The sequence below is a fragment of the Sciurus carolinensis genome, chromosome 9, assembly GCF_902686445.1.
Source record: "Sciurus carolinensis chromosome 9, mSciCar1.2, whole genome shotgun sequence".
In the NCBI taxonomy this organism is placed as follows: Eukaryota; Metazoa; Chordata; class Mammalia; order Rodentia; family Sciuridae; genus Sciurus; species Sciurus carolinensis.
Window position 1 is genome coordinate 127125177 of NC_062221.1, and position 27754 is coordinate 127152930.

The window sequence follows — 27754 nt, forward strand, 5'->3', positions numbered from 1 at the left end:
TACTTTTACTTTTTAATCTCCTTTTATAGTATACTCACTAATGTTTTGAATGCTATTGAAACTATATTAAAGTAGATTTTAGAACACAAGGATGAATAGTTTCACTTTACTACATGTAATAACTATGGACTTTGTTGAATCTAAAAGTAATTATCTTTAAATTCAGTCAAGAATGACCGTTCATTTGAACAGGGAACACATTCTTCAAAAACAGTGAACTTGACAGCTGACCACACAACCAAACACTGTAAATAGAGCAAGTAATCGGGAAGGAAGCATGGTTCAAACTTGTTTTGAAAAAACAAAACAAAACAAAAAAACTTGTTTTATTATTGTTTAGAAAGCACACACAGCAATTTATTGGGGCAAAAGAGAAAATGCAAAATAAGTGCGCATACAAATTTATTTCAAAAGAACTGGTGTTACTTCCACATTATTTATGTGAGTTTTTTTTTAATTATGCATTTCTTATATCTATATCCATAATCAGTTATGGATTATACATATCTGATTCTATCCATTGTCAGAGTTATGGATATAGATATATGGAAACACATCTCACACTCAGCAGAAATCCTTCTCAAAAATGTGCAGCAGGCATATCCTTTTCCTTCCCAAAAATGTTCCTAAAGTGTTTTTTCCTGGATCACGCCACTGTCTCTTTTCTCTGAGTCCGTCTCTGATGACAAGTAAGGATACTTGTGAAAGAGGATTTCCCCTTAGTTCTTGACTTTTTCTTTAGTTTTTTCTGATTCTTGAGTGAGATGCCCAGTTCTTCCATGATGGCATTGAAAGAGAGACACTGGAGAACAGGAAATAAAATAAAGCATCAGTTTAATGGAGTTCCTTTCCTGCTGCATCAACCTGTCTCTTCCCTGTGGCTTCATGAACACAAAATACTAGTCTTAAGGCAACCCTGGGTCCATTCCCATCACCTCCTCCTCCACCCACTGGCCACCCGTCTTTGCTACTTAAGGAAACTGAGGCAGCAAGTTAGCTGGGCAAATTTTACAGCTCCATTCACAAATGCAGCAGTATAAAAACTACCCAGTTAGAGAAAACTCAAGGCTTTCAACTTACCTTTGCTGAGACACCAAAAGAGAGTTAAATTAAGGCAATTTCCCCCATTGAGATGATCCAAACATGATAGGTTTATCAAGGCATACGGACACTTCAGTAATGCTATAGAAAATGAACAAACCTTCTCTACACCAAGGCTTTGTTTTTTTCTCCCATGAAACCTTACTTTGTTCCTAAAATAAAATCTAAGTCTTGATGACTTTCCTTTCTGATAAAAAAAAAAAAAAAAAAAACAATTTTAAATTGTATATTTTCTCCAAACAAACAAAAAAAAAAAAAAAAAGAAAAGAAAAAGAAAAACAGATTCTGGCAGCAGCAATGTTGCAGCTGTGGTTGAAATGGAAAATAAGGTGGTATTGAACTGCACAGCAAAAATGATGGCATAATACAAAAGAAAATGGAATTATGATTATAAAATGTTATACATATGCAGATGATATATAGCTATATCAAGATATGTATTTCCATTGCAATTACACCGTATCTAGGCACATGCACAGTACATAAAGGGTCCAATAAAACATAATTTGCTGCCATTTCTTCTAGCCAGATAAGATCTTTGACTGATAAATTTCTGCTTAAATTTCTTTAAAGCAGTTTTCTTTTTGATGAGGTTGCTCTTAAAACATCCTCTAGCGAGATAAGCCTGCACAGAAGGACAAAGATGGCAAGGTTACACTTACACGATGTATATAAAATAGTTGAGCTCAAGGAAACAGAAAGAATGGTTGTGGTCAGGGTCTTGGGGAGAGGGACATGGGGCCAGTCACTGTTCAGTGGAGATAGTTTTAGCTATGAAAAATGAGTAAGTTGCAGGCATCTGCTGTGCAATTTGTGCCTATAGTTAACAACACTCTATTGTACACTTAGAGGATGCTAAGAAGGTAGATCTCAAGTTATAACAAGAAAATCTAAAAATCAAAGTTTTTGAAGGAGATGGCGGAAGGCAAATATCACTTCTTTACCAATAGCTCACAACATGTAACTGGTGACAGTCAGATGACAACATGCCAGTGGATAATTTCTCTAGGCTGCAAGTGCCTTATTGGAAGAAACTAGCATCCCGTTTGTGAAGTTCTGAATGTCTGATGTGGTCCTTGAATATCACCATGCTCAATTTTATTTTTGAATTGTATGCTCAATTTTTGTCTAAAAAGAACTTGTTGGAGCTTAGATAAGTAGTAGTTTTTAAATTTTTCTACTCAATTTAAAAATCAGATGTATAAATTTAGGTTTCAGGCATTGACCTCTTAAAAACTAGCTCTTTGCATAAGTCTTTTTGTCTGTTTTAAGCATGTGTTTATAGGATTTGAACTTCATTTCCATTTTCCTATGGTACTGAGAAATGAAAATTCAGGTTGTGCATGCTAATTTTCTTTCAAATTGAGAAGTTATGACTCTAGCAAACCATGAGAGAGGTGTCACCTTACATAAGAAAAAAATCACCAGAAATATTTTCTATTAATTATATTTCAGAAATGGTATAGCAGACATATTGCAAATTAAATATATTGATTTTTTTTAACATTGTGCCATGTAAACTTTATGTGTTGCTACCAAGATCAAATGTGTATTTTAAAGTGTCATTGTGATAGATAGTGTTGTATTAGAGTTTTGCGAACTTTGCTGAGAAATTTATTTTAATGGAAGGATAAATTTGGGGGAGGGGAGCATAGGACATTTTTCTTTTTAGGAAGATCATCACAATGGAGAGAAAGGATGAAGAAAAAGAAAAAAATACCAGGAAATTTACAAACATTATTACAAATACACCACCACACAGTGACCTTATAAAGGAGTTAGAAGGGGAGATATTTATATTATATGTTATATATATTCTTTATAAATTGGAGATATTTAGTATTTTACCAAAGATGAAAAGTCTGCATTTGAACTCTGTCCAACTGGACTGCCCCAAACCAATAACTCTCACTGGAAATCATCTACAGATTGATTCTTAATTCTTCTTTTTAAATCATCATACGTGATTTGTGAATTGTTTTCCCATAAAATATATACTAAAAATTGTAATCTTTCTGTTTTATTTCATTTCTCAGGTATTTGAATGTAGACATTTTTATTTGACATCAGAATAACCAAAATGAATCTCCAAGTGTGGCTTGCACTTGAGACAAGGAGGAGAGGATTGAGACCTCTCTTCCCTATTTTAGGAGAGAGGTGGTCATAGATCTTACTCTGACAATATGTTTCAATTAAGTTAAAAAGAAAATTCTCCCCCGTATTTAAGACTGCCTTGAAACACAATAAACATGTTTATTCTTTTGATTATTTATTTCTTGCTTCTAGTGTGAGAATGAATAGAATTATAGTTTTATAGGTAGTCTGGTTTCTCTGACTTTGGTCAAAAACAATGATTTCTCTTTGATTCTTACTTTGTCTCTAACTGTCAAAAAGAAAATGGCAAGATATTGGGGCTGACCTTTCTGCTTCCCAGATTTTGCTGTAGTCACAAGGAAAGATGACCTTTAAGGTCCCTGCCAGTCTGAGCTCAAATAAACCATATACTCTTGTATCTATAGGAAATGAAATGGTGAAGGTCATTTCTCAGCCAGAGTGGCATCTCTCAAGGTGACATGGAAGGGGCTCATATTCATTAATTACTCTGCCTTTTATAATCTTAGAATTAAAGATATGTATAGCATATAAAGATTGAGTTTCTGAATCAGAATCAAAATTACTGTAGCTTTCTAGAGCTTCTATTTTTGGGCTTGGGTTTTTATAAACTTCCTCATATTTAGAGTCATAGAAACATTATTTTTAAATATGATGGGTTTAAATTTCTAGACTCTAATTTTATCAGAAATCATCAAACATAAGGACATTTAGCTAGCTGCCTTACTTTAGAATTAGAGTGGTTGGATGTAGAATTTCCTAGTAGTATTATCTGGGGTTTTGCTGCCTGGAAATGCACCCAGTACCCTGGTCCTAGGTCCTGCTATTTGTCTCTTTTGGATGGTATGCACATTTTAATGGATCTTTATGTGACCATTAATTAAAACTTGTAATGGCTCCTAGCATCAGAATGCCAGCATTTAAACTTTAGCTATATTGTATAGTAACTGGGTTATACTAAGTAAGGTGTTTATTTCCTCTTTGACTCAATTTCCTTATCTATAAAATGGGAAAATAGTAGAATCTTTTTCACAGAACTATTATGAAAATCCAACAAGTCAATATATATGACACGTTGTCCAATGCCTGGCACATTGTAAGTTTGCTTTAAAATAAAATTTTATCACCACAATTGAAAATATTTTAACTCTAGGGCACTCAAAGACTTTTTTGGGGGGGGATTGTGTGGACACAATGAAAAAGTTGATGCTTCCTTAATTTGAGTCATTGTTTGCCTTTCTATTCAACTGTTCCTTTGGGTTGTTTCTAACAGTGTTTTAGTTAAAACAGATCCTATACACACTGAGAATATAAATTATCAATGCTTATTATCACTTGTTTTTTCTAATCCATAGCATGTTTCAGTATTTATATTATTATCAATGTCATTATGACTTAATCTTCATGAAGAATAGGTACCCAGACATGAAAAGGATGTGAAAATCAACTCTAGTCCCTTGCCATTTGAAAAACTCACATGCATGTGCTTGTGAACCCATTCATAGAAAATGTCTATGGTGAGAAGTCTGAAAGGAAAATCCACTTGCAAATTAATTTATAGTAATATAATAGGATATTGCCATTTATGTTGCTCCTGACACTTTTCAAAGATGAAGTAGTGTGTTTGTGTGTGTGTGTTTGTGTACATGAGATCTCTCTCTGTATATGTAAATAGAGAGAGAGATAGAGAGAGCGCTCTTAGAGGTAAGGAAACTGAGGGACAGAAATTATCTAGCTGAGACTGCAACAGAAACTTCCTCTAAAACTGCAGCTCTCCTGGCTTTGAAAGGAAAAGATTTGCTTGTGTGTTTCGGTTTTGCAGAATGACTTTCTTCTTTTGTTTCCTGAGTGCCTGGGTGGTCCCTCATGAGTCACTTTCCTTCTCTTCTCCTGTCTTTTGGTTTCCTTTACCTTCCCTTTTGGTGCATCCCTTTTCACAACTGCTGACTTCATGATACCTCCTTTGGATCAACTCCCAGTGTTTGGATTCTTGGTGCTAGTGTGAGCCTGAATATAAATTATATCATTTCTCCTTAACCTTTATCCTTCTTTTACAAATGTTGCCTGGAAGGGGTGGGAGGTACCAACAAAGTTGTTTTTATTTTGCTCCTAAAATACACTGCCTTAGAAGGAAATGGCCCAGGGAAAGGGTATATTTTCTAAGTGATAGGAAATGTTCTATTTTAGAATTGATTCAAGTTTGCTGCATTCAAGGAATTAGACCATTTGGGCTTGGATTCATACTGGTTGCAAACCTGACATTCGATTGTGTATGCCAGATTGACTTTTCATTGTAAATTTAGTATCTGTACATTAATTGGTACATATAAATGAACATTTAGAAGAACTAACATTTTGTTCCAGCAAATTATTTTTTTTGGAGTCCTGTCCTAGCCAATAATATAATATATATTTTATATGTTGTCTAGTTTACCACTTAAATTATTAGATGCCTTATTAAAAGACACGTGAAATACTCTGTAACTTGTTTGAAAACTTTCACATTACACATGTTAGAAAAGGATGTTAGTAATATTATTGCCATTTTATAGATAAAATCTGTCATTGTATGTGTAGACCTGCTGTAGCTTAAAAGCAAACTGAGACTTGAAGTCTTTTTGTAGAGACCATTTTCAGTAAAATACGGCATATCAAGGGAATAGATTTCTGAGAAATAATGGGACTATTAATACTATTATTATTATTATTATTATTTTCTTGACCCAGTCAAACTATTGTCATAGTTCCATGGAAGCAGTGTGGATGGATTTTTTTTTTAAATACAAAGGACTAAACATTTACATCCTTAATATATATCTTTTAATCCTCAGGCAGAAAACATGTTAAGGAACAGGGTCAGAAGAATCCTAGTTATGTGTTTTTTACCTTGAGACTTTGGAAAGTTGGAGATTTCTTGGCACTATTGTCTATGCACTATCTTTTTGTGAGGTTCTTGCATTCCAGAACTGAGGATTTGGGCACAATTTGTTCTGGTTTTATCCACTTTCTGAGTTTATTCTGAATGCACAGGACATCTTTCATATACCCATCCTTGGGATTTTTGAAAAGTGGATCAGAGAGGTTGAATGTTGATCACTGCATTAGTTTCCAGAATAGTGGTTCTTGATCTGTGCCTGAGATAGAATGTTGGGAATCTATTCTCATCTCCTGGTTCTACACTGAGAATCTGGGGTTGGAAAAAATCGAGACACTGCAATGTAACTGCATAGAGTGATCACCAATGCTTATGCCTACCTGTGGCCCCAGAGTCCCTCTTTGTCCTGTCAATTTCCCTGCACTGTTGATGCTTTAAACTGACTCCTGAAAGCCCTAGTCTTCTCATTCTTTGTATCATGTAGAATCTATTAGCTATTTTCCCCTAGTTCCTTTAACATCCTATTTTGCCACCTCTGTGTCCTTTCTTTTCCCTTGTTCCTTCTTTGCTCATAGCCCTGGAACCTAGTGCCAACATCCCTACCTTCTCAGATCTTTCAAAAAAGCCTCTCTCTCTCTGCAGGAATGTATTTCCTAGAATTCCTGTTCTACTATCTGAGCTCTCAAACCATAAAAATTTACCTCTGGGTAATCTGATGACACAGGATACAGAAAGATCTCTTTTCTGGCTTATCTTTTTTAAAGGTTGCATTTAGGAAACTTATTCTTCCTTTAAAATAGATATTGTGAAATGACATGCATGACTCACATGAATTTTTTTTATTTTTTAAAACAAATTTTAAAGAAATCTTGCACATAGGATGACTCCCCAGGACTCTGAAACCCATACTTCTTTTGGATAGGGGTATGTAAGTTCATTCTCTTCTAACATTGGGAATAATTTCATGGAAGCCTTTGGAAAGTGGGGTTAACATTGAGGCAATATAACAGTTTGATATTAATCCATGTGCTTCTGAATCTTAATCTTTCTTTTCCCTTTTAATATTGTAGCAAAAGCTTTTATATGTATTGCCCTCAGGGTATCAATGCTATAGAAAGAGAAAAAAAGAGTCAAATTTGCAGCTTTGAACTCTCAAGTAGATTTCTATGGATCTATAGAAGACAGTGAAGTCTTTGAACCTATTAATTACAATAGCCAGGTGTTTGAAAGAAGGAAAAAGCAGATACTTTGAATTATAAAATTTTGATATTAAATATCCAACCGAAGGTCTTTAGGATCCAGCATATATGGTTGAAGATGATGTGTGAAGATAAAATTGTTCTGTGTTTGCTGTCAAGGAGGAAAGTGCAACCAGGTGATGGAAGAATTTTGGCCTAACTACTTTGAATACCAGAGAAAAGCTCCTCACCTGCCATTTGGGGTCTGCAGGGGTCAAACTCCCATGGAATGGGATCATACAAACAGCTTGAGAACACAGAAAAATTGTGTCCCCTTTATATCATACATTTTCAGAACTGGCAGTCACTCAAGCAAGGAAATGTCATCAGGGTCTGTCACCAGGCAGGCCCAAGTCTCCCATGGCTTCTGAAGGGCACTGAAGAGCAGCTGAAACTTTTCCTTGGCTTTTGCTGATTATAGATAACACTTTTTGAATTAGAACAACTGATTTATTCAAAGAAACATCTGGATCCTGAAATTGAAAGCTATGTTTTTCAAGATTTTGTCTGTGCTACAAATTTGCCAAGATAACTGAACTCAACAGCTAAACGCTTGACTCATCTCTAAGTTGCAAGTAGTTCATATGAAAACTCTGATGGCCTGATCGTGGTGAGAAAGGGAGGGGCAAAATAATGGAAATAAATGCAGGATGCTATTTTCCTTGGGTCTATGACAGAAATGCTTTAAGTTTCTTTTTCAAAATGCAGATTTACTGTGTGCCTCAGCTCCTTGTATTTCTCCTTCATGAATTGTATATAATAAGTTCTATAGCTTCAGATAGTTCCCTATGAACGTGTCTCATTGTTGTTCTTCATGTTGTGTGTTTTAGCCTAATCCATAGGGTCACTGAAATACAAAAGTGGTTCATTTCTGCTGCCATCACTCTTTGTAATGATTTGCTCATGACTGAAGGGATGCGAATCCTTTATTCCTTGATTCTGCGTTGGCCAGTTTGGGCCACTTTTCACTCTATCTAACATGTGGCCTTTCTATCTTGAAGTACTGGCAGTGAAAATTAATTCTGCTCATCACAATAAGAATTTAGTATACAAGAGGGATACACAACCATATTAAAATAAACCAAAAAACTTTAAAAAATTTTTTTTCTCTGCTTGTTATTTTATTTCCTTCCCATTTTCTACTAAATTAAAAAAAATGTTATGATTAGAAGAAAACTTCAAATGTAATCTCTTCATCCTGTACATGACGAAACCAAGATTGAGGGAAGTAAAATTATTTTCCCAAAGACACGAAGCCCTGCAGCAGTGTAGGGAACTGAATTTCCTTGGCTTCTAATTTACAAGTCACTGATCTTTTGGACCACACACATTTTTAAGAGTTTGTTCTACATCATGTACAACCAGAAGAATGAGAAGTTATATTCCATTTATGCATGATGTGTCAAAATCCATTCTACTGTCATGAATAACTAATTAGAACAAATAAAAAAAGAATTAGTTCTATTAAAACAGTGTCAATTTAAGTGTTGGAAAAGTTATTTCTAAATGGATGGTAAGTTCTTCTTGGCTTCTCTGATAATTAATAAATGTTTGGGTTTCTAGCAAAGGAAATCCTTTTTGCAAGATTACAAAAATAACCTAGACTTCTGAGCATCACTAAGTAAGTTGATCGAACCACAGACAAAATGCAGCTGAAGACACAAATAGCTGAAAATGGGCCAAATTTGGGTTGATTACTTCTGAACAGCCCTTTCTTAGTTCTTATGGTTGGTAAAGACTGAATGATCAGGAAAACCTTCTTTTTGGAAACTGAAAAGCTGAATATTTGAATATTTTAAGTCTGAGAATGCCATTTGGTTGAAAAATTGGGCAGAAAGACAATTCTAGTTAAGTTATATGAAGATTTTGTAATCACTAGGGGGAACATAGTAACTTTGTTCCATCACTCAGGTATTATTATTTTTGTGTCTAGCTGTAGGTACACATTTTGACAAGGATGCTCACTGCTATGTAGTTCAGAACATTTAACTGTGTTTGGGTTGACGACATCAGAGTTCACATTTTGCAGGATGGTGAAAACCATCCAGTGCATGACTTATCTTTGCAAATAGAAATTCTTTGAAAATGAAGAATCTCGTTCTCTGTAATATCAGTCTCTGTGGAGAGAATTTTGAAAGAAAAAAAAAAAGATTTTAATATGCTTGTGCATCTGGACATAAAATTCCGTAACTGTGAGAAGCATAGTGAGATGTCTCCTAAAGGCGAGTTAAAATTGTGGCACTGTGCCAGAATTTCTCATCATCTATAACAGTTAATTAATAATGCCATTTGGCACAGTTAGATATGCAGAGAATAGTACAGAAAGAACGCTTTGCAGTGCTTTTGCTTTTAAAGGCTGCTGGTGCTTCCTAGAAAACAGACCTTGTACTATGAAGACCACGTGCTTGGACGTTAATTGGGATCACTGTAGTACTGCTTTGCCATGGATGGCTCATATGGATATGATATAATGCTAGTCAAATACAATGAAGTATTTGAAAATCAGTTTCCTTGGACAATTTTATAATCAAATGATCCAAATGATTTTCCTAAAGGTAAGATCCCTAACCACCAAATGTTTCTTAGGCAGTTCCAATTTTGCTAGAAAAACTTTAAAATAATTCAGTTTATAATGCTAATCTAAAACAAATAATAAATAAAGGTTTATTTTTTTCCATTACTAGATTACATTAGAGACAGATTTATTAGGAAATGAATTAAGATCATGTGATTCATGTTAGAGATGCATGTGTTCAATTTTATAATATCTTCCTGCTCTCTTCCTGACCTTAAACAATAAACTTCTATTGTTTAACAAAATGTCTGCATTGCCAGGAAGTAAAAGTGTGATATTCAAGATAGCTTTAAAGAAAACTAATGTTTACTAGGTTTTTGTTTTTGTTTTGTTTTGTTTTGTTTTTAATACTGGGATTGAAACTGAGAAAAATCTCCAATCCTTTTTTATTTTTTGAGACAGGGTCTCGTTACATGTTTGAGGCTGACCTGAAACTTGTGATCCTCCTGCCTCAGCCTCCTGAGTTGCTTTAATGGATTACAGTTGTGGGCCGCTGCACTGGGCTTCCTGTTGCATTTAGATAAGCAACTGTACTCGGAATTTTTGGGAAAAAACTCATGTGAAAAGTTGTTTAAAAACTCCTAGTATTAAAAATACTAGGAGCAAGGAGGTCCAGGGAATTGAACCCAGGGCACTTAACCACTGAGCCACATCCCCAGCCCTTTTCGGTATTTTATTTAGAGATAGGGTTTCAATGAGTTGCTAAGGGTCTTGCTAAGTTGCTGAGGCTGGCTTTGAACTCATGATCCTCCTGACTCAGCCTGCTGAGCCACTGGGATTGCCACCACGCCCAGCTAAATATACTTCTAAGGAAAACAACGTTTATGACCTAACTTTGGAGAAGATTGCTATACTTAAGCCCGTTTTCATGAACGTAGTGTATACAACTGATTTTACTACTTATTAATTTTATTCCTTTCAGGTTTTATTTAAAGGATGTGGATTCCTGGCCTACACATATTGAAGGGAAATGTCTGGAGCTAGAGCCTGTAAATTTTAAATTGTTTCCCTGAGTGTTTCTGATTTATGCTTAAGTATGAGAATTAATGATGCAAACACAGAATTTGAAAGTTTTTGTTTTAAATTTCACTTGAAATGTAATGAACCCTGGAGGGGTCACTGTGGTTTTAAATAATCATTTACATGGTAGTATGAACTAGTTGTCTAAGAGCTGGATAAAAGGAGAAAGAAGAAAGAGTAAAGAAACTAAGAGGGTACAGAGAGCAATGAACTATCTACTTAATAATTTTGAGTAGATCCAGATATTTAGATAACTAAGTGTGGAGATTATCAATTGAATATTATAAAATTTTTATTTCAAAAATATGCAATTTCTTCCTGAATTATCTATGTAAAGGATCCATTGAATTTTGTATGCTAAATATGTGTAATATATATTACTTGGAATTAATGGTTCTACCTTTAGAATCAATACATTAATGAATAGCAGTGATTTATTGAGTTCCAATTGCATGCATTAGTTTGTACTCAACTCTCCTGCACATTAGAATCAACTGGACATCTGAAAAAAACTATTATCATTCTGCTTCAACTCCAGACTAGATCAGTTTCTAGAGATGAGGTCAAGAGTTTCCACTATGAATTCTCATGTCTATGAATTTGGCTCCTTCTGTAGTGTGATGACCTTGTCATTGATTTTGAACACCTACACAGGGAAATTAATCATTTTTGGTGGTGGGGATTGAATCCAGGGGTGCTTTACCCCTGATCTACATCTCAAGACCTTTTTATTTTGTGACAGGGTCTTGCTAAGTTGCTGAGGATCATAGGTGTGTGCCACCTACCCATCAGGGAAATTAAGCTTAGAGACACAGTTTGGAGTTCTGTATTAGCAAATATGTTTTTTAAATCTGGCTCTGTTTGAAGATTCTTGATATATTTACCTTATTGTCCATGTGACCAGAAAGAAATACCTAATTTCTTACGTAGGAACCAACATTTATTAGCCAATATTTATTAGCAGGACATTTATAAGTGCTTTCATTTTCTCTGTGATAACATTTTATTTAATTCTCATGGTAAATGTAGAAAGCCAGTAACATTATCTTAAGTTTAGGAATTTGAGAAGTTAAACACTTACACCAAATAACTGTTGATTGACTGATTATGATGTGCCACATGCCAGGCAAGAGGTTTTGCATGTTACCACAGGATGAGATCCACATTATCATACCCATGTTCCCTAGTGGATCATCTGTGGAACACTGGTCTATCAAGATGCTCTGGGGAAAGATATTCTTTGATCTAATAGGCTAGCTAGGTCAATGCTGAGTAGTTTTCTACCTTGCTGGAAATTCTTGATCCATGACAACATATTAAGCTTGCTGGGATATGCAGTAAAAACAGCCTTATGTTCTAGAAATGATGTCTCAGTGTTACATATTAGGAAAATAAGATTCTAAGAAGTTCAGTAACTTACCTACAGTCATTCCATATGTGACTATGCTTGAACTTAAGTATGACTAATTTATAATGTTCTCTCCTGATTCTAATATCTATGACTCCAGATCAAGGATTCTGATATCTGTTTCTCTGTTAATAAAGCTGAATTAAAATTGCTGAAAGGATCAAATATAATGCTCGATTTGAAGATATTTGGAAAACACTGAATAGTATTATTTAACAGAATCAGGCAGAATATAGTCAAAACTCTTATGCAATATTAATTTTTGAAAGGATCATTCTTTATCCAAATCTCTGAACCAAACTTCTAAAGGAGGCCTCTGTAGAAAAGCAAGCACTGTTACTCATCATTAGTCCTAGTTTTCTCTATTTCATCAATCACTAAGGAAATTTTTGGCAGTGCATTCAGTATTTTAAATAGTTCTTGGAAAAATAAACTTTAGTAGTTAGAACAATGTTTTATTTATCCCCACATTTGATTCTATTGATTATGAAAATGTGAATTCTGACCTGAGACAAATGGTCAGTTACTTCTATTTTAATAGTGGTAAGTAAACAGTAGTGGGATTGATAGACGTTTTCTTAAAAGTACATTTATTTTCAAGGAAGAGGCAAGACTGAGGAACAATCAGGGCAGGAACTCACTTCTGAATGAGTTTTACTGAAGAAATATAAAATTGATTGTAGAGACTTGTGTTTCAAAAATCGGAGTCACTTGGAACAAAACAGGAAAAAGACAATGCAATGTGTCTGCACAGGTGGCATCTCTGTCTCTGAGGAATGTGTTTTAGGGGATCACTGGATGTGTCAAGAGGTAACTCCCCTCAGGGCAACAAAGACTAACTGATCCCATATTGAGGGAAGAGGAAAGGCATCTTCAATTCCCCTCCTCACTGTGAAGGGGAAACAAGCCCAGAGGGACCAGCAGACATTCTCTGTCACAACAAATTAAGTATGCAATTGGCTTTCTGTGTCACCAAATTGAGTTAGTGTGAGAATTATTTACAACACTTTGAATGCAGGTGGAAAATAAATCTACAGAGATCTGTAACTAATGCGTATGGAAATTCTTTCCTCTATTTATTTTCTCCTCTTTGCCCTTCTCTCTAACATGCTTCGGATGAATTAATAATGGTGATGGATCCAAAGAAATGAGGGTGAAGTGGCAATGTTCAGAAAAGACTGCTCCTAGAACAACCATTCCTATCCTGGGTGAATGCAAAGAACATGAGACAACATCTCATGGAAAGATGTTCATCAGTGCAGAGTGAGGGTGAGTGAGTAGTAGATAGGAGATTCATGAGTTAGTTCCCAGTTCTGGACTTGACATAGATCTTCAAATAAATAATATATAGCTTGAAAAAATATCAGTTTCCTAGAGACTCTAAAGCTATAGAAGATTGCTGAATTCTACAAGAAGATGGCATCTAAGAGCATGGTGTTAGTGCATTTCTGCCCAGGGATCATTCTTGACCTTGTTATGCATCCATGAGTGACCAACATTGGTAATGTTCTACTGCATTGACACCAGAGGTTCATGTTCAACCATGATTCTCTGTGTCATGGAGTTCTTTAAAAAAATGTTTTTATTAGTACATTACAGTTACACATTACAGTGGAGTTCTTTTTGATGTATTTATACATGCATGGAATGTAATCTGCTCCGTTTCAGTCACCAGTACTTCCACTTTCCTTCCCTTCCTCCCTCCCCCTTCTTCTCTTCCTTCACTCTACTTACTGGTCTTCCTTCATTTTTTTCCCCCTGAATGGTGCTTTGTAGATATACATAAAGGTGAGATTCACTGTGGCATATTCATACATGTGCATAGCATAATTTGTTCAATTTCATTCTGCAGTTCCTTCCCTTTTCTATCTTTCCTCCCTCCCACTCAATCTTCCTCCTCTCTTCCACCAACGTCCCTTCTATTTCCTGGGATATCCACCCCACTTTTAAATTCTTTAGCTCTCTAGCTTTTATGTGTGAGAGAAAACATTTGACCTTTGCCTTTCTTATACAGTTATCTGATACTTGACAAAGGTACCAGAAACATACACTGAAGAAAAGATAAGTTGTTTAACAACTGTTGCTGGGAAAACTACCTATATGTGGAAGAATGAAACTAGATCCCCATCTCCCACCCTGCACAAAAGTCAATTCAAAATGGATCAAAGACCGGAATTAGACCAGAAACTCTTCAACTGCTAGAAGACAACACTCAGCACTCCACCATATTGACAAAGGTACCATCTTCTGTAACAAGACACCTAAAGCTCAAGATATAAAACCAAAAATCAATAACTGGGATGGCGTCAAATTAAAAAGCTTCTGTACTGCAAAGGAAACAAGAGTGTGAAGGGAGAATGTACAGATTGGAGATCTTTGTCAACTACTCTTCTGACAGGGCATTAATAGTCAGAATACAGAAAACAAACACACAAAAACCAAATAACTCACTCAATAGATTATGATTTTTGAATCTTTAAAAATCTAAGACTCATATAAATTTTTTTTGTAAATAATACATTATAAATAGTGGAATCAATTTGAATAAAAAATTAACATTGTTATGGAGTTACATGTGTACTTATTGAAAAGATAAGGGCTTCAGGGAAGTGCGAAATATGTGATTCTAAAGAGCATAAGGGACAGGGAGAGAGAAAGAGGAGGGAAAAGAGTTCACCAAGATGTAAAGGAGTCCACAGAATTAGTATTTAGTGTTCACACTTTTCCCTGTTGAAAGTCTGAATCTTCTTTTTCGTGAGAAAAGAGTCATTTATTTTTGATGCATGAGATAGAACAAAGATGACTATTTTGCACAGAGTAGATTCCTGTATATGCACTTATGTAGGAGTCTGTATACTCCTGATGTGGACCCTCCTCTATATATAGTGCACATCTGTTTCCAGTGCATTGAAATCAAACTGCAGAGTCCTGTCCACATGTACATTGCTAACATACAAGGATAGGGAGTTAGGGTTATTCATGCTTGGTTAGACACACAAAATCCACAACAATTAGGAGTCATGATTTCTACTGGGCACACCTTTTTTTTTTTTTTTTTTTTAAACCGACATTACACAGTATGAATTGAGGACTGTGTCCGAATCCCTTTCTCCTCTCGAATTAATTTGCCACATTCTAAATCCGTAGATAAAGTAGTTCCAGAAGTGGAGTTGGTTGGATGGGTTTGCTTACACTGCAGTCCATAAAAGAAACAAAAAGCCTTGCATGCAAAAGAAATGAGAAAAAAATATAAAAAATGAATAAATCAAAAGCAAAAATGAATGTTTAAATGAAAATTAAAATCAAATGAAGCTGGCAATTATGAGAAGCACATAAAAGCATAATATATACATGTTTTTGTTTTTCAAATTAGTTGCATAAAACAAGACACCTCAAGAGCAAATTGAAAGTTAAAACAAAGCAGATCAGTCAATTTTCCTTTTTTTAATTAAAGACAGTCTTCAATAATGTGGTCCAGGAAAGGGGTGCTCAATATTTTCATCATTTCTTTGTACTTCTGGGGAAGATTTTCATGACTAGACCAGTTATAATGAATCATGTCCAGTTCTAGGTGCTTGAACTTCCATTTAAAGGAAGTGAGTCTACCATCAGATTATTCATCAGAACCAGCTACATAATTTTCAGGGCCAGTGCAAAATGAAAATGTATAACTCCTTGTTAAAAATGATTAAGAATTTCAAGATAGATATGGCAGAGCATTTAACTGGCTCTATTATTTTAAGTTCATAGTCTTGAAATTCTAATAACGTCTTTAAATTAATTAGGTGCCTAATATACTGTAGCAGTCAAGTTTTGCATTTTGTTTTTTCAAGTATGCTTATGAAGAAAAATCAAGCCACAATTATCTTTTCTGTGGGATCTAAGTTTCTAGTATGAGTTCCTTTAAAAATAAAATAGGCAAAGATAGTTCATTATTGAAATCATTCTGTAATCCTAAATACAATTTTGAGAAATCAAGTTTCAAATACATTTGTCATTTTGTGGTTTTTGTCATATTAGTGGCAAAAATTGGTGAACTATCCTTTTATAAATCATTCTTGATGGAAGTAAATGCTCAATGGAAGTATTTCAAAATACTATCTTTGTGTTTTTATATAAATTGCTTTGCATGAGTACATGTGCTCAGAACTCTACTGAAGAGCTGGTAACACTTCTCTTAAATATCTTTTCCCATTTTGGATCTGCAGCTTCCTTGCTTTATCTGTAGTTTCTATTTAAGAGCATATACTTGTTCAAGAAATTACCTGACTTTGGAATTTCTGCACTATCATTCCAAAGAGTGTTAATTGGATTTAGTGTAGAGGCTCTTCCCTTTTTTCCTTTTCTTCTTCTTCTTTTTTTCCCCCCATTAATAAATGATGCAGTTGAGGTGCCAGCAGTACCTGGCAGGGATTCAACAGCTCTCTGCTCTAACTCAAAAATGACTCTTCTGGGCAGCTAATTCAATAGACTGTTACAAAAAAGGGCATGCCTCCTTGGAAACCTCAGACTTAAGACAGATCATTCAAACTAAAAACCACCCAGTCTTAGAAAGAGATGACTCACCTGTTCAATATCATTGTTCTTCCGTGATTTGTATATAAATTCTCCAATGGCTACAAATACAGAAAGGACCAGTCCAGCAGCCAGGACAATGAAGATGCCCCCAATGTTTTCTACTCCCAGAGCGCTGGCCTCTTTGCTGTCTTCTTCAGGGCACCCATTTCCCCGCCACCATTTTTCTTTCATCATATGCAGCTTGCCCTCTTCTTGCAGTTGGAGAATAGCTATCGTAATTTTATCCCGGTAAGGAGAGCCTGAAAGTGAAATCATTTGGATGTTGGTCCCCAAATGGCTGAAGAAGAGGTTTTTACTAACTTAGTGGTAAATAGATCATGGCTGTTGTGAGAACCCAATCCACGAATCAACTAGCTAAAGCAGGCAAGTCCAATCCTCTATTTTGAATCCTCTAAAGCAAGGGAAAGGGGTGAGCTGACAAATTGAGATTAACTCTGGCCTGGACAGTTTGCTCCTTCTAAATAAAGAAAAGCTAAGCTAGGACTTCTGACATACTTCTGCTTCTGGTGAGTTCTTCATGAGTCTTAGCATGTGTCAAAGACTTTCATTGCTGAGATTCTACTTTTTCTTAGGCTTTTGGTTCTCCCATACTGTGACTGAGTCTGGTCATTTCCTCTTCTTCCTAGGGGAATAGCTAGATATTTCTCAGGCTTCTTAAAGATCATTGTGGCCACGTGACTGATTTTTAGCCAATGTGAGCTAACCTGATGTATGAATGATATTTCTAATCCTATGACGTATGTCTTCCCAATATCCTCTTCTGTGTTCTCTCTTCTGCCCCGAATATATGGCAAGAAGAAAAAGATTTCAATTCACCAGGGATAGTATAACTGCAAAATAGAAGGAACTTGGGTCCTAATATACCTACATGAAGTAGAGCCTCTTTTTCAATTCACATTGAACTGTGACAATGGTCAAGGAATAACCACTTACTGTGTAAGTCACAGAATATTGGTCATCCAGTTGACTACCTACTAAGATAAATGTAAGAATAAATTTGGAATAATTTAAAGGTCCTACAAAATTCAATTTGGAAATTTTGCAGAGTTTTTCCATAATATTTATGCTGTGTCTTTGAGTAATACTCTTGAATGTTTAATTATGTAAGGGTGAGAGAGTACCAACATCTACCTGTAGATATAACTTCTCAATACTGGATTCCTATTTTAATGCAAAGAAAGAGACAAAGCAAGAGTCTTTTACTCAATTTCTCCTTGGATGGTAGGAATTTTTGTTAGCATTTCTCTTAACCAGTAAGAAAATACTACACACTGACTTTCTCTGCTTACAGATTTCAAAGTCACTCTTGGTAGAAATTTTGAATCTGAAGGTATGAGTGAAACTAATAGTTCCTGGCAGAGCCAAGAATCAAACTCAATTCTCCTTACTTACTTCTCAGTGCTATTTTCATCAAAGTGCTCCCACCCCACCCCACCCCCAAATATGCTTTCCCTCCTGTGGTATGGTTTAACTTCAAAAAGCAGAGGGCTAACATTTGTAGCATTTGTCATTTCTTTTCTCCTAAGATTTCTAAAGTAATTGTTAGCACTCAAAATCGAGTTTAAAAGAAGAGCAAAATGCTGTGGAGGGAGATTATGGCTTGTCAATTAAGAGTATGGATCTTTGGTGAGAAAATAGGTCTTGAAAGCCACATTAAAAGATATTGGCTGTTTGCTTAAACACCCCCAGAATAATGACCAGTGTCAAAATTAGCACCATTAACATACCCACAGCATGTGAGCAATTAGGTGAATCAGGAGCACTTTGCTTCAAGGTACAGGTAAGTGCTTTGAAGGGTTCAAGAATGATTCTTATGGTGGTAGCTGCAGCAGTATCATAGCAGTATACACAGTGGGCACTCAATAAATGTTGACTGTTGCTCTCCTCCTGCTTTCAGGCTGCACAGTACCCCAAACATTTCAGAATCAGTCTCCATCAGGAGATACAATCTCTGTTTAAAGTTGGTCTCTAAGGAAGGTAATTTCCAGGCTCCTAGTAACCCATTCAAACCTTAACTGTTCTCATTCTCTGGAAGTTTTATTTTAAATCCTTCAGGAGGCACATTTTCAGAGCATTTATCCTGAGAATCTTTAATAAGCAAAGTTTTCAATTCTGTGTTGCAACTGGGCCATCTTTGCCAGTCTCTCACTATTGGAGAGAGTGAAGCCTTAAGGAGCTCAGTCAGGGCAAGGCCACAAGGGTGTGGAGAGGTTTTTATATTTGTATTATTTTAGTGTCAGTTTTTGATATCATTGCTTAAATGGATTAGTGACATTAGAAGTGACTTATTACAAGTCACTTGAAAAAATGTATATGTATACACACAGATCTTTCTGAATAGTAACTGATCTTTCTTAAAGAGTCAATTCATCATAGAAGAACGTCTCACAAATTTATCCAACAGCTGCATTCCCAATGGATGTATTCTCTCTGAGGTCTGCCATCTGTTCCAATTATTCCTTCATTGTTCTTGGTTTAAAAGCATGACAGGTTTATAACCACTATGAAAAATTCCTGAAGTATATTTCTTTTCATCTTGGGCGGGAGGAAGGCTCTTTAACTTTGGAATGTGTTATGGGTAAGGTTGGCAAAAAAGAAACTGAATAGGTATGTTCAAATCTCTCCATAATTTATATATGTATATATTACATATAAATATTGTAATATATGATATCTATATCTATATCTATATATATCTATATATATATCCATCAGAGAGTCAATCTCATTCATATGAAGGCACCCAGAGGTTTTTAATAGCATCTATCTAACTTTCCCCACCCCCCTATTATCTAAAATTAGGTAGCAAAGCTTGCTTAGGAAGATACGATATTGTTTTTAAAGTAAAATACTGTTCACAGTACTCTTTTAATTAGTGGTTAACCATTCCCTAGAGTTCCCTGAAGAATAGGTTGCTAAACTATAGGAGTTTTCATCTTGGGGAGAAAGATGCACTTCACTAGCAATATTGGTATTTTCATCAAGAAAAGTTACTGGAAATGAAAGACTAGAAAGGTAGTGACAGATCCCCTAACCCAATTGTTCTGCAGATTTATTTAGAGGACATACGAGATCATCATATTAATAAAGTTATTTTCCCCATACCATACATTTCTAACACTAGGTAGATAGCAGGGAGTCATATTGACTGTATATTCATAGTAAATGTGGATGACAATTGACCTTTACATGGTTAATTCAATTAATATTAATGCAGTTCATATAGTTGAATGTAGGATACACAATTCTTTAAAAAAGTATTTAGTTGCCAAATGAAAACACTAAAAGATTTCACTGAAAATCTGGGTTTGTTTTATATGGATAAATGAGTTACATGTGACAAACTTTCTCTCAAATTCCAACATGTCTATGACTGACTGATCAGAGGCCTCCTTTACATAAGTTCTGTGTCTGTAATTGACTAAGGTTGCCAGGAATCCCTACTATTTCTGCAAGCAAACAAGCTTTCCTCATTTAGGAAGCTGCTTGGACTCTATATGTATTTGAGTTATGACCTCTGTCTGATGTTGAGGGTCCAACTGGACAATCCCTTTCAAACAACAACAAAATAATACAAAGTAGCAAATCAAATCTACCATAGGCTCTTAATTATTTGCCTTGATTGCAGTTATGATTTTCTTCTCATTGGATTAACCCTGTTGTCTACATGACTCCTGACCCCTCTCCCTTGGAATGCTTATCAACAAAATACTCAGTTGAAAGCAGTAGGTTGCCTTCATACCAGAACCATTTACAATGCAGTTTTCTATAGAAAGGGAAACATTAAAAAATACAGAATAGAGAAAAATATTCTATTCATGTCTATGACTGTCATGCAGCATGATGTTATATGAGTGCCTATTCTTACCAAGTTATAATTTCCCTAGGGAAAATGGTGGTACAGAGTCAAATAATGGGAATATTTTGAGAGTTTTAGATAGTTACCACTGATTCTGTTTCATGCCTGAGGAAATTATAATTATAATGTAACCTTTATTCTTTTTCTTTTGATAGATGTGGACTTGATTTTTCATCCATTGACATGAAACACTAACCTTCTATATGCAGCATTAATCTTCATCTATATGCAGAATTAATATTCTCAGATTCTTAAATAATTTAAAGCAGAATAACTGTATAGGATGTGTTAATATTGAAGAAAATAATATGAAGAGGATTAATTGGGAAAATATCCTCTTAAAATAATAAGACCTATGTACTTTTAAATGGTTACATTGTGGTAGAACTTGAAAGAAATTGTAGTAGGTTTATTAGGTTGACTGTCTGGGAATCTTCAGTGCAGACCATGTGTCTGACTGACATGGGTAGTTCTCTTATTTATAGTCAGCAAAGGCCTGGCAGGCTTTCTCAGGGAGCATCTGTAATCCAGATGGCCCATCTCCATCCTGGTTAATCCTTGCCCCTCTTACCGATAGGCGTTCCCACTCCGTAACCTTTGGAGTCAATGAGGCCCCCAATCTGAGTGAGGTTGCAGTTTCTCTGAGTCACATACTCGATGCTGGTGGACTCCATCAGCAGGGCATAGTCAGTGGTGAGCACTCTTTGGATCCCCTCGTCACTGTTTTTAACCAGGGCGGTCTGCTGCCTACTGCTCATGAAAGCCCACATCTTCTCATAGGTGGATATCCTTGATTTCTGCAGGGAGAAAAAACACACCCGCCAGCAGAAGAGTGCTGGAAAAAATATGGTTGGAAGCTACTCAACATGCCAATGGTTCAAATAATACAGGAAAAACTTTCTCTGAAGGTAGGGAACCAAGATGGATGATCCTGGGACTTTGGTTTGGTAGTAGGAAATGAGCTCAATCCACTACAAAATGGCACTTGGAGGCACCGAGGCAGCTGTGGAGAAAAAGGAGACCTTGACAGAGTGATGTGAGACATGGACTCCAGGTCCTTTGCTTTGTTCTGGTGAAGGAATAGTGAACACTGGTGTCAATGGTAGTGCTTGATGAACACACTGTGTGAACAAAACATCCTGACCCATCAGAACAAGGGGTGGCAAATCTACTCCAGGACTCCACTCATTTACTCCACTCAACTTCCAAAGGTTTTGTCTTATGTTTTTCAAGTATGCAACCCTCAATACTTTATCAGTATTCCTTTGATAGAACAGTACTGGAATAAAGCATTTACCTTCTTTGTTTGTGAAAGAACTGCCATTCATTCTTATCTTTTCTACCAAATCTGGAATGTAAAGGCTCTTTGCAATTTAATATTCAGATCAGAAAACTCTTCATACTTTTTGTATACAATTTTTCAGTGCAATCATATTATAGATAATGAGTACTGCACATCTCATTTCAAAATGTTTTATGATTTTGTCTTTTATTCTTCAGCTTTTTGAGAGATTCGATGATATACTATATATGATATATAATATATGCATCTATAAATATACACCATTATCTCATTATCTTCTTTTTCTTTGTTAAAATGTACTGCCTAAATTTCCACATTGCTTACATATGAATTTTCCGTTCTCTTGAATAGCTATCTATGATTAGGCATTTTGCATTTCACTCTGTAATTTCCATATTGTTCCAAGTTTTTCCCCTGAATTTGTCTTCATTTGCATCAATACTCCTCTTCATTTATTTCAAAGGTGAAAGTTGTCATGGGAGTTACTGACATTTTCAAGTTAACCCCAGTCCGTGCTCTCTCTCTCTCTCTCCCTCCCCTCCCCACCCCCTCATACACTCACACACACTGGAAAAATTGGGAAGACTCTTTGGCAAGCACAGGATGCATCATCTTAGGAGTGCAAAGAGGCTTAAAACACGATTTAGGGCTGTAGGCAATAAATGGAATACTTGTGGAATCAACTCCAGTGTGCTTATTCCTGCTCAAGCATTCCTGGGAACTCATTCAATTCCTAACTCTATTTAAGACCTGGGTTAAACTGTAGGCTTTGTGCATTAGGGGAGGACAGATGGCTTTTTTTGGATTGTTAGGCATTTGAAGAGACCCTGGAGGAAAATCTTATAAGACAAATAACAATTCAATAAACAGTACCTTATAGATATTGGTATTTCATAGGACCCATTCTGTCAGAATTAGGCCCATGAAAGTTATCTCTCAATCCTACAGACACCTGCAAATTGGAGCTCAGGTTTTCACAACAAAGTCTTGTTTGGGGGTTGAGGTCAATGCTTTGGTTGTATGAATCCAGCTTTGAAGAGACTGGTAAAATGCTGAACTTATAATAAAGCACTACTTGTACAAATGCAGGGAGGTCAGTCTGTCTTAGGGGCAGTAAATGTGCAGCTGGGAAAATTATTCCTTCATAAGGACACTACCTTAAGGGAAAATAATTTTCTTTGAAGTATGAAATTTTAAAGTTGTTAGAGACTTTAGATACAGATTGGCTCATTCAAACTGCCACTTTTGTAGGTGAGGAAATTTTGGTACAGAAGGTTTGGAGACTTCAAAAAGTCACAAAGCCAGTTAATATCAGAGCAAATTCTAGACCCCAGGACCCCCAATATCTGGTTCAATGCTCTTCCACTTTTTCATGCTGGTCTGGGGAAGGTAGATGTCTACATTGCCAGAATTCTTTAGAAAATGACTTTAATCTTATTTGATCTACAGGTGAAATAATAGCTTCAATTCATAGGCTGATATTATTCTCCAAGTCACCTTGCTAGTTGTCTCATGTTTATACAAAATAAGAAGCAGCCTACCTATAAAACATTCCTTAAGACATTTTCCATCATATTAAACTGGTATTAAAATGAATGCTATCAATGGTCAGAAAACTGGACTTTTGGTCTATGGAAGTTGGGGACCAAAGACCAGACAAAAACAAATGGTTATTTTTAGATATAATAAAGGGATAAAGTGTGGAAGGTCCAAGAAGGCACCCAAAGAATTGAAGGACATGTAAGAGGGAAGCACAAATGCTACACAGTTGTTTGCTGGGTCCCTGTCAGGTGTGGGTCTCACATTTTCAATGGCAAAAGACTTCATTACTTCCTAAATCCACAGAAGACTTAGCTAACTGTAGTCTTATGGCACTCAGTTAGTATGTGGTTCATTCTGCATTTAAATGCTCCATAGAACTCAAAGTGATCTAAGCTCAAGGAGAAGAGCTATCATGTACTGGACGCTGCCACAATATTCAATAGTTGAAAGATTTCTAAATTACTTCATTTTTTTCTCTTACAATGATTTGGTAAGAAGATGCATCCTGATCCAGTGTGTTCTTCACCCTCTACTTTGAGTTGCATTGCTATATGGTGTAGAGGTCACAATTTTAAATCAACAGCACCTACTTCTTCCTTCTTGGAATAGAAGCTTGTTCTGACCTGGGCTCTTCAAAGAGTCACAAGGGAAACCAAGTTGACATGAGATCTTTTAAAGTGTGGAGGGCAGAACCTTCTCTCTATAAGAAAACTGTTAATTGGTAGGGAACTTGGTCAAACTGAACATAAAGGGACCCTCCTTGCATGCCCCTTGGCTACTTTGGTTCTATCCCAGTTCTATCCCATTCTATCTATGGCAAACAAGGGGAGATGAGACACACTGTTCTGCTTTCTTTTAAACTTCTCCTTCATTATTTACAGTGTTGCTGTTGTGTGGTTCCCTTGAATCCCAAGTAGACTTACAGGCTACTTGAGATACAAAAGAACTTTATAGTCACACAAAGACCAAAAATGTGGCTAAGGAATAACTTTCTTAATATTTAGAAACATCTGTAGACAGCTTAAGCACCTTAGGGTTTAGAGAGTTTTCCACCACTGGAAACCTGCAAGGGGAATCTCAAGCTTGGAAGAGTTTCACATAAGGATCCTTTGACCCTCTGGTTCCACTCTCTAGACCAGCCCCCTCACATAACTTAAGCAGCTCTTAATGTCAGAGATGGTATGTGACACACAGAAAGTCACAACTGCTTGGTGAAAGAGCCAGTACAGAGCACGGGTTCTTTCTTACTCCTGAGTTCTATTTATTGTCATATCAATTTTAGTAATTAAAAACAAATTTTTTTTGGTTAGGTTAAAAAGCAGCATTTGAGGACTAAATTAGATGTATCCTTTTTAATTGTTTTTTTTCATCTTAAGGCACAAAATAAAAATAGATTGGGCTTCATGGAAAACTGTCGTTAACAATTAAAGACTAAGTCAACTGAATGACAGACTGAGTGTTTTTGTTCTTTTAAATCTTCTACACTCTCAGACATCCTGTTAAGTCACTGTAAGTAATATACAATGTATTTTAAAAATGGAAGCCATGATTGCCTTTCATTTCAATGAATATGTCAAAAGTTAATTAGAATATTTGTAATGCCCTCTGAACTTCTTAGCAAGAGATCTAAAACTTTAAATGTCTCATTTATTAAATCTGAAGTCATCTAGGAATTTTTTTTAAATCCCAAAAGGCATGAGGTTTAGATCAGTTCATTTTGTCTGTATAAAACTGATTATGTGGCTATGCTGAGGCTGATGAAACATTGTTGGCAAAGAATAAGCACTTTTCATGAGGAATCTGCTAGAAAAGAGTGCTACTGTATCAATGTTGATGACCATTATCTACTTCTCTTTTTTTCACTCCCAGATTGCATGCAAGTCAAACATTTACTGCAAAGTGATTTACAATGTATCTATGGGCAGTTAAAAACTACTATTTAAAGCAGTATTAACAGCTCAGTGTTTATTGGGCACCAAGCACTATTTTGAGCATTTTGCATACATTAATTCATTAAATCTTCACAACATCCATATGAGAGAGACCATTGTTATATGTGTTTTTACAGATGTGGAAGTTGAATTCTAGATGAAGAAATAATAAAACCAAGTTTGATCTCAGTAGTCTTGTTCCAGAGTCTGTTTTTAATCAATAGCAAATCAACTATGTGTTTTAATACACAGAGCATCAAACTCATGGCTTGTTGAATGTTTCAATAGAACCAACAAATTTTCTAAAGAAATAATTGAAGTAAGTAGCTATAAGCATCTTTCTATTATAACAAGACTATTGTAACACTTGTGCTTAGCACATAATGTATGGGAACTGTTTACATGACTTTTAACAGTTTATACTTATTTAGACAAAATTTAGACAGCGTTTCAGGATGTGTGACAGTCGGAATCTGGAAGAAAACATGGGTACTTTTTCCCTTCCTTTAACAATATTTTGTCTTTCATATAATTCCCCTGTTTTCAGTTGCAAGGTTTATGCAATAGGATGTAAAATAAGTGCATTTTCTGGAGTGTAGTTTACTTGTAAGGTGGACAAAATCTCCATTATAGAAATCTCTTTCTAATGCTTCATTTTTACTGGGGTAATTGTTACTTATCACATTGTTTCTCCAGCCAGGTTATTGGACTTCTACAGTGATGATGTATAATCCCATTACTCAGTAAATCAATAACTATACATTTCTACTTCAGACCAGGGTGTCTGAAGACTTTACACTTTTATCTTTTTTTTACATATGTTTACTTTTACCTGAGTTCATAAATCTATACACATACAAATACACTGGGAATAAACAACTGATACTTGGTTCTTATTTACTTAGCAAAAATGATCTTATGAATGTGGTAAACATAGACACATTGAACAAATGAAATATCAATATAATTACATGTTTAAATCTTCAATTTGCTTTTACTTTAGGTAAATTCTGATCTAGAAATACCTTAGAAATTGACCAAAGGCATAGAAATCACATCACATCAGAGGTAAATAGTTGCCTTAAAGACAACTATTGCATCTAACAGAATATTAAATATATTTTCATTAAATAATAAGTTCTCATGCATATATATACATGATTTAATGCATAACAATTACTTTGAAATTAGCATTTATGATCTATGTCTTTTAAATGTATACATATGATCATTGCAGCTAATTATGCTTTTATCTGGAATTGATAGAAAGTTATGACATTTGGAAAATTCTCCAAGATTTCAAAAATTTATGAGTTCCCTTTAGAACATTCTCAGTGGGATTTAAACACCTTTGCTAAAATATTTTTCATGTTTTCTTTCTGTCTAGAGTTTTAAAAAAAATGGTGCATTATAGGCAATACTAGTCATTAAAAAAGGTTAACTTAAATTGACCACAAATTTCTTCCCAAACAAATACATTTTAAATCTATGGAGACTTAACATTTTTGCTACTGATGGTAAAATTAGTTGGATCTTTCAAGCATGGGTTAATAGCTTTTATGCGAAGACTACCTTCCTATTCAGAGAAGTTGGAGAAATTTCTTTCATCTTGTGCTTCCCTAAATGATTATTTCTGTCTGAAATTTGTTGCCCACAATAGCTCATGGCTTCAGTCCCCCTGGTGCAGAACTCAGGGCTTCCTTGAAATGTCTTTTGGGCTGCTGACAGCCCCTAACCATTCAGTGGAAGGAGATTAGAAAGGTTAGAGAGTCCCTTATTCCCACAGCTGGTCCAAAGTCCCTAGACCATGAAAGCCAGAAATGACAGTCTGTTATGATTTCTTTAAACCTATTTTATCCAAGTCATTTTAGACTGAATCATGATCTAATCTATGTAATCCTCTGGCTTGAGTCTGGGAGGATAGTGATTTGTTACAAGGTAAGATTCCCCTGAGAAGTATTTCTGACAGGAGTATTTCATAGCCAATTTGGCTCACAAGGAATTCTTCAGATGTCCACACTGCTTCCTGTCCACACAATGCATCCTTAGCCACAAGTTGTGCAGTATTTAACAGCTATGCATGCATCTTGCTTTTCTATTGCTATTGCTATTCAGATCCTCAAGCCTCATGCAAGATTTTATGCCTTTCCCCTCCCATTCCATCCATATAGTGCCAACTGCAGTCATGCCATGTTGGAGATCCTGGAAAATA

General features: G+C 35.6%; 1 protein-coding gene across 8 annotated transcripts in view; it reads right to left on the bottom strand.

Annotated features, from left to right (window-relative positions):
* Positions 1–287: 287 nt before the first annotated feature.
* The window catches only part of Grik1 (glutamate ionotropic receptor kainate type subunit 1), a 385032-nt gene continuing 357565 nt past the window's right edge, over positions 288–27754 (bottom strand). For 2 of the 8 annotated variants that reach the window (XM_047563998.1, XM_047563997.1), the window contains 4 exons: positions 21338–21563; positions 16896–17146; positions 1202–1288; positions 288–802 (listed from right to left, as the gene is read on the bottom strand). In XM_047563998.1, the coding sequence (XP_047419954.1) occupies positions 647–802; positions 1202–1288; positions 16896–17146; positions 21338–21563 (720 nt within the window). In that variant the 3' untranslated portion in view covers positions 288–646. Of the gene's footprint in view, positions 803–1080; positions 1289–15353; positions 15550–16895; positions 17147–21337; positions 21564–27754 lie in introns of those variants that run through there. The other 6 variants (XM_047563991.1, XM_047563990.1, XM_047563995.1 and 3 more) reach the window with 3 other exon arrangements.